Source organism: Neolamprologus brichardi, chromosome 3 (assembly GCF_056152115.1).
Source record: "Neolamprologus brichardi isolate AB-2024 chromosome 3, ASM5615211v1, whole genome shotgun sequence".
In the NCBI taxonomy this organism is placed as follows: Eukaryota; Metazoa; Chordata; class Actinopteri; order Cichliformes; family Cichlidae; genus Neolamprologus; species Neolamprologus brichardi.
In genome coordinates, this window is record NC_142106.1 from 35,705,761 (window position 1) to 35,723,602 (window position 17,842).

Genomic DNA, 17,842 nt, shown 5'->3' on the forward strand with positions numbered 1-17,842 from the left:
TACACAGGTTTGAAAGAATGTGGATTTGTGTTTCTCCTTTCAGAGGATTTTAAGTTTCCTTTTACAGGAAAACGTCTGCTCATCGTCCACCACACCTCTGACAGTTTGCAGATATATTTTACTCTCCCTCTTTTTCTCATCTTTAAAGCTTACAGAAGCAGAGGAAACCTTTTAATTACAATATCCATAGCTAATTCAAGAAATTGGCTGTAATGCTAGAAAGCTCATCTTTTCCAGGAATGTTAAATTTGTTGTAGGAAGGTGATTTGTATGAAACAACTGAAGAGCTTTAATAGAAGCTTTTGTTTTCTGCCAGCAAGAAAAAAACTCAGCTCACCTCCTGACAATATGACAACTCAGTTCAATTTTATTTATATAGAATCAAATCACAATAATTGCTTTATATTGTAAAGTAAAGTAAAGATAATACTTTTCACCAACATACTTGATCTAGCGCCACTTTCTGCGTAACAAGCTCATCATCAGATGTTAATCACATGTAAACTTCTCAAAACTCTAAGCACAAAAAAAAAAAGGAATTTCTCACCAGCTACTCACTCAATCTACAGAAACATGAGTATATAGTGAAAATCCCAGTGGTAACAAAGCATCTGCTGAAATTAGGGTTCTCACTTTGTGTTACTTCCCTTATTAACATAAGAAATGGCCTATAGTAACGGTTTCAATATATATCATAATCACTGCAGTGATTGGTCGCATCACTGGAGGGGACAAAGCGGCTTATGGGAAAGGTGGCCAGTCTGGTGTCATGGTGTGAGGACAACAACCTCATCCTCAACACTGATACGAAAAAAGAGATGATAGTAGACAGGAGGAAGAAGAGGAGGCCTCACCAGCCGCTGTTTATCCTGAAGAATGAAGTGGAGAAGGTGAGCAGCTTTAGATACATAGGCGTCTACATCACTGAGGACCTCACCTGGACACTGAACTCCACACAGCTGGTCAATGAAGGCATGTTGTGTGTGTTTATTCATAGGTTCTGCCCTGTTTTGATAGCTGTGGTCACACCACAGATAAAGTTTATTTGTTCATTTCTGTCTGCATGATTTTGGCAGCAGCAGACAAAATTGAACTTGTCATTTTGTCCCAGAAAGTTCATTCTGTTCATTAGTGTTTTCAGTGGGACAAACATTTTGTCACTCATCAATGACTGAAACTAGCAGCACTGACGAACAATGGGCTGGGAGTAGGGGTGGGCGATATAAACGATATACGATATAAACGATATAAATTTGGCCAGCGATAGAGATTTTGACTATATGGCTCTATTGCGATAGCGCATGTTGATGATGTCATCAAGCTGCACCTGTTTTGGTCAAAAGCATCCCAGCCAGTGTTGCCAACTTAGCGACTTTGTCGCTATATTTAGCGAGTTTTCAGACCCCCTAGCGACTTTTTTTCTAAAAAAAGTCGCTAAAAAAAAGACGTGAAAGCGCGTATGGCTTTTACTCTCAACAAGCAGCGGGTGCTGTAACGCAGTCAGTTCTTCTTTTATTCTTTTACTCTTATGCTGTTTTGTGGATCACAAGGTTTAAAACTACTTATAAACACAAACACACAAAGTAACTCCACCAGTGCCTATTTCGGGTCACTTTTGCCGGTCCAAGCCCGGGTAAAGGAGCAGGGTTGGAATTGTGACATTAAAAAAAACAATAATTGCTAAAAGAAATTTAATTTGTAGTTCTAAATAAACTCTAAATGCATTTAGGACGTTTTTTACTCACTTTATGTCTCTTCCACGATGTTATTTCTCTCTCCAACAACATAGGTTACAATTACATTAGCATGACCAATTATGCAAATTAGGTGATGACGTCATTTAGCGACTTCTAGCGACTTCTAGGACAACCAATAGCGATTTTCCTTACTGAGGAGTTGGCAACACTGATCGCAGCGGCTACAACCATTATCATCTGCAAATTATGGCAGGCGACAGTCATAGCAAAGAGATGAAGCACTTTTGAAATATGGGGAAAGCCAAAAACTGCACTTCCTCCACTTCCGTACCATTGATTCATTAATGTTGAATTCTCTCGCAGCTGTTCTATTCCCGTGTTGTTGCAGTATATTAATAACTAACCTTGTATTGTGGATGAATAATCTCAGTTGTTCTCCTGACTGAAGTTTGGCCCGTGTATAGCATCCTGCTATGCGATTGCATTTGTCCCTGACCACTAGAATCCCTCACGTTAACTTTTATCGAGTGGAAAAAAAGTTGGCGTTCATCCTCCAGCTTCACTGTGCTAATGTTATGCTAACATAGCTGTGTCGCTAGCAATCACGTAGCACATTATATACCAGGTAGTCCAACTTCAGTAACCCTGCAAACGCCACTGCTGTTTAGTTTTCTGTCTTCATTTATGTTGGAAGTGGCAGCAGAGCTGTACGTTTTAATTCGTTTCAAAAATCTCTGTCAGAACATGGTATGAAATGTTTAGGTGTAAACTAGCGAGCTAACTTCCTGTTAACTTGTAACTCCGTTAAATTTAATAAATTCTGTTTTCATGGATGCCTGGATGTAAAACTTAATTGTTACACCCGATAAAGCAGCAACGCTGATGATTTAATTAAAGATGAAAGAATTTAGACCGTTTTTAAGTCTTAGTGTTCGTTTGACTTTGGGACCTGAAATTGACCGAGTTTTGGACCCAGATTACTCCGCAAAGCTCCTCACTACAGCAGCCGTAATGCTCTACAATCCATCAAGCAGTGCGGCTTGCCAAAGTTGTTCTAAAACATTTTTTAACAGATGTCTGCACGCAGAAATTGGTTTGAGGTTAGTAAGCACAACCAGAATTCATACATAAGGCACACTCTCGATTTTTGAGAAAATTAAAGGATTTTTAGTGTGGAAAATACGTTATACAGAAGAAAAGAATATATCGTGATATATATCGTTACCGCACATGCTTCAAATTATATCGCGATATGAATTTTAGGCCATATCTCCCAGCCCTAGCTGGGAGGTCAGTTTCTTGACCATTAATGTGCAAACTGTCATGAATTCTGAATCAGGAGCTCGAGCTTGCACTCTGCTGCATGGGCTCCTACACCCTCTCCTCTTGGAGTTCTCAGTTGCCATGGATTGAGTATGCACATAACTGTCTCACCTCCTCAGCTACAGGTCTTTCTCCTTATCAGGTTTCCCTGGGATGCCAACCACTGTTGTTCCCAGAAGTGGCCATTTCTTCAGTTCTATGTGGCTAGAACTGAAGAAAACTTGGAACCTGACCAGAGTCTGTCCTACCGCTGAAAGACCTCAGCTCCTTGCTATGTGCAAGGTCAGAATGTGTGGTTGTCCTCTAGAGCTATTCCTCTGAAATGCCTGTCTAGAAAGTTAGCTTTACTCTGCTTTACTCCTTTTGGAACTAGATGATTAAATCTGTGCTCCTTTTTTAAAGTGCTCACTCTTCCTGTGATAACTGCTTCCTGCTCTGGCTTTCCCTGTGACTGTGTTGTTACAAATTCTTGTTGTCACTAAAACTTTTGAACTATAATTTTGCTTTACTCGAGCCTGCTTTTGAGTCCAGCTTTTTGTTACAGCCTTAAGAGACTCAAGTACTGACAGTGTAAGTTAATACAAAAACAAAACAAAAATAAATTGTTAGGCTCTCCACGTGAGCTCTTTGACTAATGTCAGTCTGTGGTTGTTCTAGATATTTGTAGAACAATTACCAAAAAAAGAAGCCACAACATGCTCCAAATCAAAAGCCCAGCCCACCCACTACTTCCCTCACAATTTCCAGGTATATTTTCCTCTTGTTCTTACTCTCATCTTCAAAGCTTACAGAATCAGAGGAAAGGTAAGAAAAACCTTTTGTAGGGGAGACCGGGGATAGTTGTAACATTTTTGACATTTCTGTCTGTAAATTGGAGCTCTTTTAAGGTAGTGGATTCAAAATGTAATGCAAAGTATTTACATATCTCGGCTATTAAATAGTGCAGCTATTTTCTCTGCAGCACAATTACCCATTGCATGGTATGGTCTCAAACACAATGAGTGAATTGTTACAATTAACCCAATAGTCTGGGTTAGTTGTAACATGTCCTGGGGTGAAATGTAACACAATGAAAAAAGGGTACTAACAAAACATTAACATGTAATCTTTGTTTATTCAACACATGAATGCACTTAGAGCCATTTATGTAGCTGTGTGTGTGTGTGACAGAATGCAGAAATCTAGCTTTTGAACATATGTCAACCCCCCCAAAAAAGACAAATGATGGAATTTTCTGCAACTGAATATTTCATTAATTTTGGTTGGTCTTCCTTGAGTTTGGCCTCATTGGCTCAGTGGGCATTATAACCTACAACTCTTGCACCAATTTTGAACATAACAATGAAGCTGTAAAAATGTAGTTGTTCACCAGCATCGCAATTCCATTACTTTTTATCATGGCTTACCTAGGTGTGGTTTGCAAAGTGCTTCAGAAAGATGAGGAAATCTGTTTCTTGCACCCATCCTGATTTATTTCCACTACCAATACTTCCTACTGGTCCATCTCTGACACAGTGGTCTGCATCATGTATGTGTGGGAACACAAACAGTGGAGGAATTGTGTTGCCAATGGCATTAACCGCATATACAAAAGCGACCAGTGAACCTCTCTGCTGATGTCGTTGCCCCAACTTGTTTAATATAAGTTAAAGTAATAGTGTGGTAAGTTGTAACATCTGCATTATTGTTACAACTAACCCAGACTGTTGCTGTTACAACTGACCCAGACTCCTATAGCCATGAACTAGCTAACATTACAGCCAACGGCTAAAACATTAGCACTAAAGACCTACACAGAATATATCCCCATAGACATACAAATAACATAATTTAAGTTTGATGAGTTTAACTGCAAAGCAGATAATGCTATTAGAAATTGAAATAAAGTAGAAAAACTTACTTTTTGGCATACAAATTACTTTTTTTCATGTTAAATTGTCTGTGTTTGACAAAATGTGCTGATTTTTCACATGTGATAGCAGAACTGAATTGGGCATGCACAGGATGAGTCACATCATTTGAAACTTAGCCCTGATTGGAGAAATTGGAAGTGTTACAACTGACCCACGTTACAACTATCCCCGGTCTCCCCTAATAATGAACATCTTAGCACAGTCAGTTCTTTGTGAACTTATGATACTGGTTAGTTAGTTTCATCATCAGTAAGCTGCTGTGAGTTAGTTGAAGGAAAACTGTACTTTCCTCAAGACAAACATGATCTAGATGTGTGATAATTATCATTGCTGTCAGCACAGTGAGGATAAAGGAAGTTACAGTTTAGCCTTTTAAACTCATTTTAGCGACTATTCTTTCATACACTAATCTGCATTAGCTTACAGTTCGATAAATGTTAGCTGATGGGTTTTATGTGTAACATGTAATGCACTACAACTGAAAATACCCTTAACATGATAGAATCTTAGACACAGTAGCCAATGAAACTTTGCTTTGTTTGCACTATAAATGAATTCAGATAGCAGCTTGCAACGTGAGAATGATTCAAGAAATAAACTGCATTGCAAATTTAGGATTTGTTAGAAACACCAAGCCTCTCCTGTCCCTGTTTAGTATGCTTGAATGAACCTGAAATTAGCTAAACTCTCATAACTGTAATGGAACTAAAAATGCATTTTACAATTGGACTAGGATTTATGTAGCAATTCTCAAGTCTTGTGCACAGCGCTCAACATGTTTTAAATCACATCTTTATTTAGCTCATATTCACACCTACAGATGTACCATTTTCAGTATACAGCCAATTTATAATCACCATTTAACCTAATATGCATGTCTTTGGAGAAAAAGAGGTGGTGGTGTAAATAGAGTTTAGGCCCATATGTTGCAGTCAACAAGTCTGGGAAGGTTTATTTGGATAGACAAGACCAAAGTGGAAATGTTTACTCGTTGTGCACAACATCACGTTGGTTGAAAAATTGAACCTAGCGCAGGAGTAGGCAAATCCAGGCCTCGAGTGCCAGTGTCCTGGAGGTTTTAGTTGTGTCCATGATCCATCACAGCTGATTTAAAGGGCTAAATGACTCCTCAGCATTTCTGAAGTTCTCCAGAGGCCTGGTAATGAACTAATCATTTGATTCAGGTGTGTTGACCCATGGTGAGATTTAAAACCTGCAGGACACCGGCACTCGAGGCCTGGAGTTGCCTACCCCTGACCTAGCATATAAGCCCAAACACCTCATACCTGCTGTCAAACACAGGGGTGGAAGTACAACGATGGGGCTTGCTTTGCAGTCACAGGACGTGGGTATGTTGCAGTTATCAAGCCAACCATGAACTCCTCTGAGTACCAAAGTATCCTAGAGTGTGTGATGTGATGTTGTCTTTCTGACAGCTAAATCCTTACTGAAACTTATGGAATTATATTTTTGTCATAACAAATCTGCAAGCAAAAACAAAATCTGAGCAAATAATTTTACTTCATGGGCGCAATTAAATTCCTCGTGCATAGAACTTGGCAGCTGCATGCACAACGAAGCCAACATGCGTGCGCGAGTGTCTGCTTTGGACGCCCTGCTGAAGTTTGATATGGCAAGGCAATAGTGCCGTAACTTGGCACTTACACTAACTACCTACCTGGTTGAAGAAATTATATAAAAATTGCAGTTTAATAAGTCAGAACAATGTAAAAAATGGCGGGGATCTTGACAGAACGCCATATTTTACACCAGTGAATGGTGTTTAAAAGCCTGTTTTGTGGGGCCTGAAATAGCGGTGTTCAAAGACCTGTAAAAACTTCGTTTTTTCCACTGTTCGTGCCAACTGTGATGGTGTTTTCTTTAAATTACGCAGGGCCCTCCTCATGGTTCTCTCATCCAGTTACTACTCCTGTCACCCAAACAAAGAAGAATCAGATTCATCATAGATTCACCTTGCTATATCTAAAGTAAACTTAATTTATCTAAAACTTACAGCAGCTAATACTGATAAACAAAAATATAAAACATTTACAGTAAATAATTAAATGAAGTAAAAGGCATTATAGTAGTTCTTGAAATGGCCCAGTAGTGTGAATAAAGTGGTTTAGTGTGTGTTCAGCTGAAAGAGCTGAAAAAAATGTTAACATTAAAGAGCAGATTACTTTTTCCCAGACAGATAGTTTGTACAAACTCAATTCTGAAAATATTCGGCTGCTGTGTAAAATGTAAATTAAGAAAGCAATGATTTGCAAATCTCAAAGCCAAGATGTCAAATGTTTAAACTGACACTATGTTGTTAAAAATAACTCGTTTGGAATTTGATGGGACCAATATGTTTCAAAACAGTTCGGATGGGGCAACAAAAGGCTGGAAAAATAAGTGGTGCTAAAAAGAAATAGCTCGAGGGACATTTTAAAAGTAATTGGGTTACTTGGCAACAGGTCAGTAACATGATTAGGTATTTAAAGAGCAACTTAGTGAAACAGAGTTGCTCTGAAGGAAAGGTGGGCAATTTGGTTGATCAGCAAAAACATCCATTAACAAATTGTGTAACAATTTAAGAATAATGTTCTTCAGTGTAAAGCTGTGAAGACTTGAAATATTTCATCATCTAGAGTCATCAAAATCTACATCATCAAAACGTTCAGAGAATCTGGAGAAATCTCTCTGTGGAAACAACGAGGCTGAAAGTCATGATGTTGGTGATCTTTAAGCCCTCAGAGGAAACTGCATTAAAAACAGACATAATTCTGTCATGGAAATCAGCACATTTTCTCTATACTTTGGGGCAACAGATCTGAATCACTCTTTTAGAGAAGTACGTGGTGCAGTGGGTTGCCAGAAACATCAATGATGGATGGCAGTTTGTTCAATCACTTCCTCTCCACCACAACTTCAGAAGTGCTGCCAATCACAAAGCTTTCCTGAGCAGTTTTTCCAGTGTTTGTGTTGCCAGCTCCAATCTGGCTCCCCAAGAAGACCACAGCGAAGTGCACTGCACTCACCTCAACTGACAGAACATCTTCAATATTCTGGTGAACTCACAAGCTTCCATGCTTGCTCATTCGCTTCTTGTATGCAGGTCTGCTAGTTATGTGACGTACAATGCTGTGATGTCACACCCTCTTGTGCTATGTTCCAAATTCATGTAAGACTTCCAGAGTACTATGATGACATTGAGAAGGACATCTTCAATTTACACGGAAAGCAATTATTTTCTGTTCTTGAGATTACTTATTTACATCATAGTTCAGAAAAAGTCACCACATGACCTCTTTAAATTCCACCTCTTTTATTTAGTTGGCATGTGGGCGCCCTCCAGAGGCCAATACATATATTACTCATACTGGTCTGATTCAAAAAGGCATTTATGGTTCAGGTTGTTGCATGTTGAAAGATGTATGTTGAAATATTCTTGAGACGCTGTTAATAATATTATTAAAATTGAATGCTATTATACAGTAACAGTACTTTAAAAAGAGTAGAACTGTATTTAGATAAAGTTAAAATCTCAACTTGTGCAGACCGACCACACCAATTCATCCTAGATTCCCTTTGGTGCAAAGCGATTATCTATTCTGTAGCAATCTTTACTTATGTACTAAGGCCACCATGCATTTTAATGAATTTAAAATATAATAAAGCTAACAAAAGACAGAAAGCTTTTTCTGAAAAAGTAGAGAGCTCAACTTTTATGAATAATAAAGTTGTGCTCTATTTAAAGTGATGTCACTTGATAATAGCCTTGAAATTTAATAACAGTGTGTCAAGAATATCATTTTCGCTCCTCCCACAGGCACATATGCAGTTTGGAATCAGACCAGCATGAGTCGTACATTTCTTGGCCTCTGGAGGGCATTGACATGTCAACTAAACAAGAGGGGAATTTAAAAAGTGGTCATGTGTTGGTTTGCACGTTTTCTCTCTCCTGTGGGTTGTGAGTGCAGATAGGAAACCAGTGTTTTTCTACCAGTGACTTTTCAACATGTACAGCACTTCTGTCTCTTTGCAACATATCTGCCTGCCCCCGTGTTCCTGTATTTTAAATGATGTCACACTTCCTTCAGATGTATTTAAGATTTGAACCAAAACACAAAGATGAAAGCAAATTTGAATTTTCTTGTAGAAAACATGAATGCTGTCCTCTGTGCTGAAGACCATCCAGCTTGTTTTAAGCATTAAATTCAAATCCTGCTTCTCTGATGGTCTGAGGGTGCATTAGTGCCTACGGCACTGGCAACTGGCTCATCTGTAGAGCAGCATCAGTGGTGAAAGGTATACACCGATTAACTTTATCTGCTTCAAGCAAAGAGTCGGAGGGAGTGCAGTTCATGTAGACTGTGTGTCAGATATATTCAATTAGCAAAAAAAGCCCAGAGCTAAAGTTTTTCATAATCGTCCAGTAACAATGAAGATGTTGCATCATGTAGGATTTCCACATAGTTCTAATAACCTTGTAGTTTGACTCCAAAAAAGAAAGAAAAGCAGGCTGTACATTTCATTACATTAAAAATATTTCCTCATGTGCTTCTTTTATCATATCATTTTAGAGCAGCTCTGAAAAACGCTGTCAAAGAATTTAGCAAAATATATTTGAGCAGTAATAATAGACAGCAGAAAGATGTGTCATGTTTCCCTGTGATCTGCAGATCCAGGACTGGAGACCAGAGTGATGGATCTACAGCAGGCATAACTGAAGTTAATCCAGTGGTTAGCTGCACAGAGATAACCGCAAAGCATAAAAACAGCAATTACTAGCACACAGCAGCTACAAGTATGTATGTGTGTAACATACTTATAAGAGCCTTAGATTTACATAGCATGATAGCAACAACCTGAACTGTATATCAGACACTAGTTCAGACAACTGAGCTCCTTACCAAGGAGAGCCTGTCACATCCTCCTCTCCTGTTCACTCCACAGTCTGTCTGTTCAGAGAACCTGAAATATTATATGGATGAAATATTACAGTCGAAGCTGAACACAGAGTGAGTGGAGCTCTGCAGCCAGATGTGTACAGCTGTTTCACTGAGTGAAGCACATTCACCAACAACAACATGAACACATTCTATATTAGTTCACATTTTTTAAAATTATGTTTACTCAATAGGCTAATAAACAATTTGATCTTTTTCTTAGGGAAGATGTGGGCTTCTCATTGTTGTTGTTTTTTAAATAAATGGTAAAATGGTAAATAGTAAACAATGTTATACTGTACAGCAGATTAATGGGACAGCAATGCAGAGGCTTCAGAACTTGCCTTAGAATCCTCTGATTTAAAATATTTCTTCAACATTAAATGAATCCAGTAACAGTTATCAGTATTTATTACCAATATTTATTAACATTACCTAGTTGCCTGTTGATAATTAATTCGTCAAACTTTATTTTTCAAGTTGTAAACAAATACAGTTTAAAACAGCGTTTCTGTGGCTACCACAGTGTATCTCAGTTCTATGCAGTAACCTGAAGTGTCAAAGCAGACACTCGCTCGTGCACAATGGCTTCTTTGTTCTTCTTTGTTGGTGCAATTGGTATGAGAAAAATGTCATTCTATACAAACTATCGTGCAACAGGACAATGACTGTAACAGAAAAGAGCCTGACCTAAATGCTGTGGTGAGACCTCTGTATAAATAGACACCTACAAACCTCAATGAAAAGGTGGGCCAAAATTCATGCACAATAAGATATGAGAGTCAAGGTTGTTCAGAAAACAGTGATGGTATGTGCTTAATTTTTCACACAATGCTTCTGCATTTTTGACTTAGTTGTCACTACACAGGGGCAAATATTAATATGTGAAGTGTTTTTGGCCTTCTGATATTGGATTTGCTTAATTTTAAGACCCGAGGACTGACCTATGAACCAGAATTTGGGCCAACTGAGGAAACTTGAGGTATTATTTGCAGTCTGAATATTGTAAAAGTTATTCCCTTCATACCTGCTCTGGAGCAGATTATAGTGTAAAATAGAGATCAACAGGTTTGCTTCAAGGCTTCAGATAGATTTTAATAATATTTATGTAAATTTGGCACAAATGCTAAGGAAATTTGTATTGTGTTGATTCTTTTCTGTAACAATGCTTCTTGGTAATAAATTTATGCAATTGGTAGCCTGTTTATTTCCCCTTAAATGGTGCTGCATTTGTAAGGTTGTGAGTAGAGATTGTTGAGATCCGATTGTAATAATACATAATGATAATACTACTACTAATAATAATAAGACATTTTTATTCATGCTGTCGCTTTGAAATGCTGTGGCACAAAAACTGTTTTGTATTCTAAAGAACAAAACTTCCTGACACAGTAAGATTCTTTTTCTTTTCTTTGGGGGTCCTGCTCTAATTCGTATCACCGCTGGGATTCCTGCCTTCTATGATGGGTCACCGTAATCTAATTGCCAAATAGCATAACTTTATATCATAAAGTCCTGTTCAGTGGCTTCCAATTATCTGCCGTTATTGAAATGGAAGCAGGCTTCCAACTTGGAGGGGTACTAGGGCTCACTCCACATAATGCTGAAACTGGCATCTAGAAGATCAACAGCACAGTCGATAGCAGGATGAGCTATTTGGCAGTGCCAGAGACGATTTGGCAGGGTTTTAATGGACCAACCAATATAGTCAACTCTGCTGCTTAACCCACTCTGCTAGACAGATTAAATAAAAAAAAAAGAAGAAGTAGAAAGTAAATAAAAATGCAATGCAATAATTTGCAAAAATGGAAGCATCACATTTCAAAAAAGGTGGGACAAGGGCAACAAACGGTTGTTTTAAAAGTTGCCAAAATGTAGTTTTGGGAACATGAGTGTGAAGTTGACATTCGGTTTTACTGGTTTTATTGTTTTACAATGGGACACAGACACTCCCGCTCCGCTGTCACGTCTGCTCTCCTCCCCTCCGACTGTCACTGTGAACATATAAAGAGTCACAATCACATTCACATCCCAGCACACCTGTTCACCCCGCCCCTGCGCCGCCCCGGGAGCTCGCAGAATCACCCCTCCTCAGCAGCAGGCCAGACACCACACCCAAGCCACACAGATATTTTTTGCTCAACAAATTACAATATTCCAGTGATGTTAATAACAACATTTTTGGTTTGGCAACATTTTTTACATCAGACATCTTGTGGGCTGATGTAAAACTCCTAGATCCTAGTTACAGCCCAGAGGGCCTGGCAAACATGGGAGCCCCTGTGTTACTGAAACACATCAACCTTTTAGGGATGCTATAGACACATGTAAAGTCTGCTGAAGAAATAAACAAAGATGAGACAGCTGGAAGCTAGCTAAAACTTTTCATGTTTCCATATAATTTCTGGTTACAAGTTAGTTAAATGCAATTCAATCTAGGTGTCAAGGCTGTCTGCAGGCAGGCAGGATAAAGGACCCAATATGCAGACTCGTGGAGGCAGAATCCAAAGTCCACTGCTTTATTGCAGGCCAAGTCAAAAAACAGAACAAAACTTAAACTGAACCATGAAAGCTGAGAACGGGAACACACAGGCTAAGCTGAGGGTACAACGCAACACTGAGACAAAGAAACATGGGGCTTAAATACACTGAGGAAGTCATCAAGGAATTAGAGACAGGAGCTGGGAGGAATGAGACCTAACGAGACAGGGGGAGGGAAGCTAGCAACACTGACATAAGACATAACCCTTCAAAATAAAACAGGAAACAATTCACAAAGATGCAGACTAAGAAACACGGACTTTACACAGAGGGAACACATGGGCAAAGAAGACTAAGCACAGAACTAAACCTTAAACCAGAATAAAGTGAAACATAGATTTGTCCTCTTATTGTTATGCCAGTGTGATTGCTGATACAGTAGTTACAACCATGACAAATGAAACCACAGTAACTCCTTCATTCTTGTCTCTCACTCTTCTCCTCTTCTTCTTCTCCATCCTGCAGGGCTCGTGCTTTGATGACTGGTATAAAGCATTTTGCTGTTACATGTGTTTCTGGTGCCAGATGCATCACGAGGTGAAGATCAGGAACGGCCTGTAGCTCACCATCTCAATGATGGTCACCACTCAAGTTGTCAGAGGACAGTATGTAACCATTTTGGCTGTTGGTTGGGTGAATATGACAGAGTTATTTGGTATAATTTTGAGATGACACAATAAATAAGAAAAGTTGATTTCTGCTTCTACAGTATTAGGCAAAAACAAACAATTTAGCCTGACACACGAGCTGCTTTTCCCCGCCACAACAAATTCCAACAAGTTCCTGTGCTCGTGTGGTTCAGTGCAATATCTGGAATCAAGATTTTTTTAGGTTTGGCAGCATGTTGGGTATAAAATATAATTGAGAACGTTCGTTTACTCTGGCCAGAAATATCTGTGTAATTTCACATGCTCACAGTTATTGTAATCATTCTGAACTTTTGCTGAAATAAAAAATTATTCATATTAGTATATTTTGTGCTCAGGTTAAGACAGAAACCTTTCTGTCTTTGTGTCAAGTCTGAATATCTGAGTCCTTGCCTCTGTGTTAATTAGCATCCCCTCATGTCTCCTCACTCTCAGCTCCCTAATGTTTCTAGTATGTTTTTTTCTAGTATAGATTTTGGTTACAGTTTTTTTCGGATCCCCTTTACATTCTTGCATTTTTCATTTGCTCATCGTCCAAATACATGGCTCATTTTCAGTTTAACCTCACCTTCCAATGAGTGTGCATTTTGGATCCTGAACACACACCTCTTCAAGTTTTGACAACTCACCCTTGACTTCTAAGTTGGATTCAGTTTATTTTAATTTTATTTATCACATATCATAGTGACAGATCATAATAATTGCTTTATATTGTAAAGAAAAGACCCAAGATTGTGTTCAGCTGTGCATTTCAGTCAGGTGAAGACAATACTGTTCTCCACCAAGATACCCGATCTAGCACCACTCTGCTTAACAAGCTCATCATTAGATTTTAATCACATGTAAACTTCTCACAAAGCACAAAGAAAAAGCTTCCAACTAAACCCACAAAACCTCTGAAAGTTCAGGGAAACCCATGAACCCATGAAAGCAGTTATAGCTGTGCTCACAACCACACAAAGTTATCAGGTCATGGGTGTGTATTTGTTACACATTTAAATCCCTGAAAACTGACAGTTAGGGGATGCAACATGTTTATAACAGCAGCAACAAAATGGATCTCCTACTAGCTACTCACTCCAATGATTTACAAAAACATGAGTATATAGTGAAAATCACTGTGGTAACAAAGCATGTGCTGAAATTAAGGTTTTCGCTTTTTGGTACTTCCCTTACTGACATAAGAAATAGTGCATAGTAATGGTAAAACACTGTTTATCACAACTGCTCACATTGTTTCTTGTCAAAGGTGTTACCAGATGGTTGTGTGTCTCTGAAAACTCCTGTGGATCCTGTAGATGTCTATCACTTTGCAAAATGTGTTTCAATGAGTAACAAGGTGTTCAGAATTTTGCAAAAAGTTTAAATGACATATGTAAGGGGTTTAGGTTAGTGTAAAGAACGGGAGTTGAGCTTTAGCAATTCAGAAAACTGCTATAATCGACTGTTGAGGAAAAGCATGCACTCAACATTTATACTACTATATAAGTCTTTGAATGTTCCAACATTCAGCAATTCAAAGCTGGAAAATGTTTTTTGATATGAGGAAATGAAGCTTTTTGTTTCAGCCTTAGAGGGCCTCAAGAAACTCAAGTACTGACAGGTGAACTGTTTTGAAAATAATTGTTAGGGTCTCCACATGAGCTCTTAGACCAATGTCCGTCTGCGACTGTTCTAGATATTTGTAGAACAATTTTTTTTTAAAATGCCACAAAATGTTCCAAATGATAACCTCAGCCCACCCACTACTTCCCTCACAATTTCCGGGTATATATTCCTCTTGTTCTTACTCTCATCTTAAAAGCGTACAGAACCAGAGGAAAGGTAAGAAAAAGCTTTTATACTAGTGAACATCTTAACACAGTTCTTTGTGAACTTATGATACTGGTTGGTATATAGTTTCATCAGTAAGCTGTTGTGAGTTAGTTAAAGGACAATGGTAAAAATTACAATAAAAATGTAAAAATGTATATTTCTTCACAAAAAACATGATCTGGATGTGTGAGATTTATCATTGCTGTCAGCACAGTGAGGATAAAGGAAGTTACAGTTTAGCTTTTTAAACTATTCTGTCATACACTAATCTGCATTAGCTCACAGGTGGGTAAATGTTAGTTGATGGGTTTATGTATATATATATATATATAACAACAGCCCCTATATTATTGAAACACATTAACCTTTTAAGAATGCTATAGACATATGTGAAGTCTGCTGGTTACAAGTTAGTCTACAACCTCTGTTGTTCCCAAGCCTGGATAAATGGAAGGATTGGTTTGAAATGCGTTGAGCAATTTGTAAACTGGGTTTTATCAAATGTATGAGTTTTAAAAGGGTCTTTGTAGTGATTTACACAAACTAGGAAACTGTTATTATTAAAAAAATAAATGTGGACAGTAATGTCTCAAACCAGCTGTTATCTTTTTCATATTTTAGCATTTGATTTCTCCGTGCACAGAAGCAACATCTACTATAACACTTCAATGCGTCTCCATTTCTACCTTCTTTCCTCCAGAAATGGCCGTCTACCAGCAGTCCACCCAGGTAGTGAATATAATGACCCCTAATCAAAGCCCTGGGCACTGGAGCACTGGCCTCTGTGATTGCTGTGCTGACATGGGCACTTGTAAGTTAATCTAGCAAACTCTACAAACAGTAGTGGTTTTTGTATCAACTGTCTCCTCAGACTTTTATTCAGAGGCTCTTGAGTATCTGATCACCTGAAGTTAGAGGTGAAGTCAGCATATAAAACACAGGATGCACAAGCCAGTTGTTGAAGGTGTGTCAGGGTTCCTGAGTTTGTTCGTGTTCCAGTTACTTCCACGTACCATTAATCAGATTATGTTCAGCTGTGTACTCTACGGTCTCTCATTATCATCCTCATTAGTCTGTGTGTTTAAGTCATCAGTTCTCTCCAGCTCATCGTCTTGTCATTGTCTTCGTCTCTCCTGCACGTGTGCTCTCAGTTCAGCCAGTCTTCCAGTCAGCCGTTTTATGTTCTGTTCATCCATTCTGAATAATAAACACCAGCTTCACTCCACCCTAACCCGTGAGTCCTATGTTTGGGTCCTCTCCTTTCCACATCCACACTGCGATCCCTGACAAGGAGAACTTATTCAAAAGTGAAATAAACTTGTGTCTCTCCATATTTTTCCTCTTCTGTTGAGGTTGCTGTGCCCTTTGGTGTTTCCCCTGCATGCAGTGCGATACAGCCAACAAGCACGGCCTGTGTTGCTGCCTCCCACTCTGTGATGTATGCTGCGTGGTGTCCTGCATGCTCCGCCAGTCAATCAGAGACCGCTATGGCATCCCTGTAAGGCTGTTAGCTAAAAACAAAACTGAGGGGTGAAAAACTATTTTATGTAAAATCCCAAAAAAAAAAAAAAGTTATGTTTTTCATATACAGTATCTCACAAAAGTAAGGACACCCCTCAAATTTTTGTAAATATTTTGTTTATCTTTTCATGGGACAACATTGAAGATATGACACTTTGATACAATGTAAAGTAGTCAGTGCACAGCTAGTATAACAGCATAAATTTGCTGAATAACTCAACACACAGCCATTATTGCCTAAACCGCTAGCAACACAAGTGAGTACCACTTGTAGACATCAGAGATCCAACGTGATATTTACAGTGCCCATATATCATTCCCTACATGCCAACATGTTGTTAACAGGAACAATAGCAATGAGAAACATACTGTAGTTTTAATAAATAGTCCTGTGTAGCATTATTATCACTTGGACCATCTACTCCATTTAATGACCGACACGTAGACAGCATAAGGGCAATTTATTCAAATCTGTTTAACAGGAAACTACAGCTGTGACAAATTCACTTTTATTTACTCACCCAGCTTCTTATAACAGCATCAAAGAACTACTTGATTGCTGGTTCACATTCACTAAGTGAACACAGAGATTACTCTAAATCAGACAAGCATGGAGACTTCTCCGTGTTTCCCTTTCTAATTGTGTTGATTTGAATAATTAAAATATGTCTGAATAGTCTTAAACTGACACTTACAGGTGCTCTTATTTGTAAGCCAGTGTGATTGCTGATACAGTTGTTACAACCATGACAAATGAAACCACAGTAACTCCTACTCTGATCTTCTCTCTCACTCTTCTTCTCTTCTTTTTCTCCATCCTGCAGGGCTCGTGCTGTGATGACTGCTGTAAAATAATTTGGTGTTACGAGTGTGTCTGGTGCCAGATGCATCGTGAGGTGAAGATCAGGGCCTACATGCAGCCGGCCACCTCAACGGTGGTCACCAGTCAAGTTGTCAGTGGATAGGATGTAATTTTGGCTCTTGGTTGAGTGAAGATGGCCAACAGTTATTTGGTATAATTTTAAGATGACAGAATAAATAAGAAAATTTGACTTCTGCTTCAGCTTCCTTTTTTCCACCCACAGCATTTCAAGAAATTCTAAGTGCTGACGCTTGTGTAGTTCAGTTCAATACGTAGAATCAAGATGCTCTTAGTTTTGGTAGTGTGTTGGGTATATAATATAATTGAAAATGTTTGTTTGCTCTGGGCAGTAAAAACTGTATAATTTCACATGGTCACTGTTATTGTAATCTTTCCCAAGTTGAATTTAACTTTTGACAAAATAAAACATTATTCATATTCACCCATTATATGTTGCTTGTTGTATGTTTTTGCTTAGCTGTGGAGACATGGTTCTTGAAACCCTGAATATGTCACTGGGACATTGGCAGCTGGTCTGGTTGGTCAGCTAGTGTCCTCCAGGGTGTCTCCTTAAACTCCTAAAATG

General features: G+C 38.6%; 1 protein-coding gene across 1 annotated transcript; it reads left to right on the forward strand.

Annotated features, from left to right (window-relative positions):
* Positions 1-15,575: 15,575 nt before the first annotated feature.
* On the forward strand, positions 15,576-17,359 carry LOC102798796 (placenta-specific gene 8 protein-like). Its single transcript, XM_006807687.2, has 3 exons — positions 15,576-15,684; positions 16,226-16,371; positions 17,219-17,359. Exons 1-3 carry the CDS (start codon positions 15,576-15,578, stop codon positions 17,357-17,359), a joined length of 396 nt encoding a protein of 131 aa, XP_006807750.1.
* The last annotated feature ends 483 nt before the right edge of the window (positions 17,360-17,842 follow it).

What these genes read in the sequence shown, in the direction of transcription:
- LOC102798796 (XM_006807687.2), top strand. Translation starts at nt 15,576, where the DNA reads ATGGCCGTCTACCAGCAGTCCACCCAGGTAGTGAATATAATGACCCCT. An exon ending in CTGTGCTGACATGGGCACTT is followed by an intron (nt 15,685 to 16,225) that starts GTAAGTTAATCT and finishes TCTTCTGTTGAG; the next exon opens with GTTGCTGTGCCCTTTGGTGT. An exon ending in GAGACCGCTATGGCATCCCT is followed by an intron (nt 16,372 to 17,218) that starts GTAAGGCTGTTA and finishes TCCATCCTGCAG; the next exon opens with GGCTCGTGCTGTGATGACTG.